The 2452-nt window shown below is 40.2% G+C and overlaps 1 protein-coding gene across 1 annotated transcript; it reads left to right on the plus strand.

The window, feature by feature from the left end:
• Positions 1-1257: 1257 nt before the first annotated feature.
• SARC_14339 (hypothetical protein) lies at positions 1258-1932 on the plus strand (the record flags this gene model as incomplete). The annotated part of the gene is made up of 1 exon (XM_014291530.1): positions 1258-1932. A coding segment is annotated over one exon (675 nt), but the record flags the coding sequence as incomplete, so codon positions are not given.
• Positions 1933-2452: the final 520 nt, after the last annotated feature.

A 2452-nucleotide genomic window follows, 5' to 3' on the forward strand; every position in this document is an offset into this window, starting at 1 on the left:
TACTACAAGCACCGCACTACAACATCGTACTACAAATATCGTACTACAGACATCGCACTACAAACATCGTACTACAAACATCGTACTACAAACATCGCACTACAAACATCGCACTACAAACATATTTCTATATACATCTAACTAAAAAAATACTACTACAAACATCGCACTACAAACATCGCACTACAAACATCTTACGACAAAAATATTACTACAAACATCTTTCTACAAACATCGCACTACAAACATATTACTACAAACTTCTCACTACAAACATCTTTCTATAAACATCTTACTACAAACATATTACTACAAACTTCTCACTACAAACATCGTACTACAAAATTATTACTACAAAATTATTACTACAAACATCTTACTACAAACATATTACTACAAAAGTATTACTGGTAAAGTATTACCACAAACATCTTTTTACAAGCATCTTACTACAAACATCTTACTACAAACTTGTCACTACAAAAATCGCACTACAAACTTCTTACTACAAACATCGCACTACAAACTTCTTACTACAAACATCGCACTACAAACATCGCACTACAAAAATCGCACTACAAACATCGCACTACAATCATAGCACTACAAACATCGTACTACAAAAATACTACTACAAACAACTTTCTACAAACATCTTACTACAAACATATTACTACAAACATATTACTACAAACTTCTCACTACAAACATCGCACTACAAACATCGAACTACAAACGTCTTACTACAAACGTCTTACTACAAACATCTTACTACAAACATAGCACTACAAACATCGTACTACAAACATCGTACTACAAACATCGTACTACAAAAATATTACTACAAACATCGTCCTACAAGCATCTTACTACAAACATATTACCACAAACATCTTACTACAACTTGTCACTATAAAAAGCGCACCACAAACATATTACTACAAACTTGTCACTATAGAAAGCGCACTACAAACATCTTACTACTAATATCGTACTACAAACATCGTACTACAAAAATCGTACTACAAACATCGCACTACAAACATCGCACTACAATCATCTTACTACAAGCATCGTACTACAAACATCGTACTACTAATATCGCACTACAAACATCGCACTACAAACATCGCACTACAGACATCTTACTACAGACATCTTACTGCAAACATCTTGCTATAAACATCGCACTACAAACATCTTACTACACACATCTTACTACAAACATCTTGCTTACATTCTGTTAATATTCATAATCAGCACCAACGCACAGAAAAGACTTGGCAATCCCACAGGAGGCGACCGGTACAAAGTCTGACCCCAATCTCTATACTCCCGGCGCAACGGAACAGTCGACAGCCTCATTGCCCCGGGCAGGAGAAGCGCTCACTACACCAACCCCACATCAACATGACACAACGGTACCAACCGAAGCACGGGACAAGCATGGGTCAAGTGAAGCTACCCTCGGAGATAGGTTAGAAACAGGCACTGCCGCGCCATCTCACAACCAAGACGGGGTATCGGTGCAAGCATCATCACCCATTAAACAAGTACCAGCACATACCAAACAAGCACCAGCACATACCAAACAAGCACCAGCACATACCAAACAAGCACCAGCACACACCAAACAAGCACCAGCACACACAGCAGCGCGCAAGAGTCCAGACTCGGCACACGATTCATCACTACCCATCGCAGTGGCCGTACACGCACATGCACACCAACAAGCACACGCACCCAAGCAGATACCGGTCCATTCATCATCACCCCACGAGCACAGGGAACTGCCGGACGGCAATGCGAGCGTGAGTGCCATCAGTCTGTCACCAGTGCCACAGCCGCAAAGCGGTGCCAAGGGGAAGCCATGCGGCAGTGACGGCGTACGACCGGCGGCACCAGGCCTGGCGCTGAATGGCTCTGTGAATGGTATGGAGGGTCTTGATTTGTGGTTATTGTTGTGTGTGTAAATGACTCTGTGAATGGTATGGAGGGTCTTGATCTGCGGTTATTGATGTGTGTGTAAATGGCTCTGTGCATCGTACAGAGGGTCTCGTTTTATGGTCACTGCTATGTGTGGTTTCTTGTTAGTGTGGTTGTGAGGTCCTGTCAACGGTTGCCGTCTGCTAGACACTTGTGCTTCCGCTGCAGGCGATTGTGGTACTGATTGTCCAAATGACTATGGAAAATTTTATTTCTGTTCACTGTTCACGGTGATTGTGCTTTTCTGTTAGGTATTGTGGTACTGTTTCTGTGAGTAATCATAATCTATGATCACTGGTGTATGTATACGTTTCTTTTGAGATATATATATATATATATATGTATATATATATATATATATATATGCATAAACATATACATATATGTATGTATGTATGTATATATATATATATATGTATATATATATATATGTGTGTGTGTGGTGGTGTTGTGTGTGTGTGTGTGT

This window comes from Sphaeroforma arctica, assembly GCF_001186125.1.
Source record: "Sphaeroforma arctica JP610 unplaced genomic scaffold supercont1.4481, whole genome shotgun sequence".
NCBI lineage: Eukaryota > Ichthyosporea > Ichthyophonida > Sphaeroforma > Sphaeroforma arctica.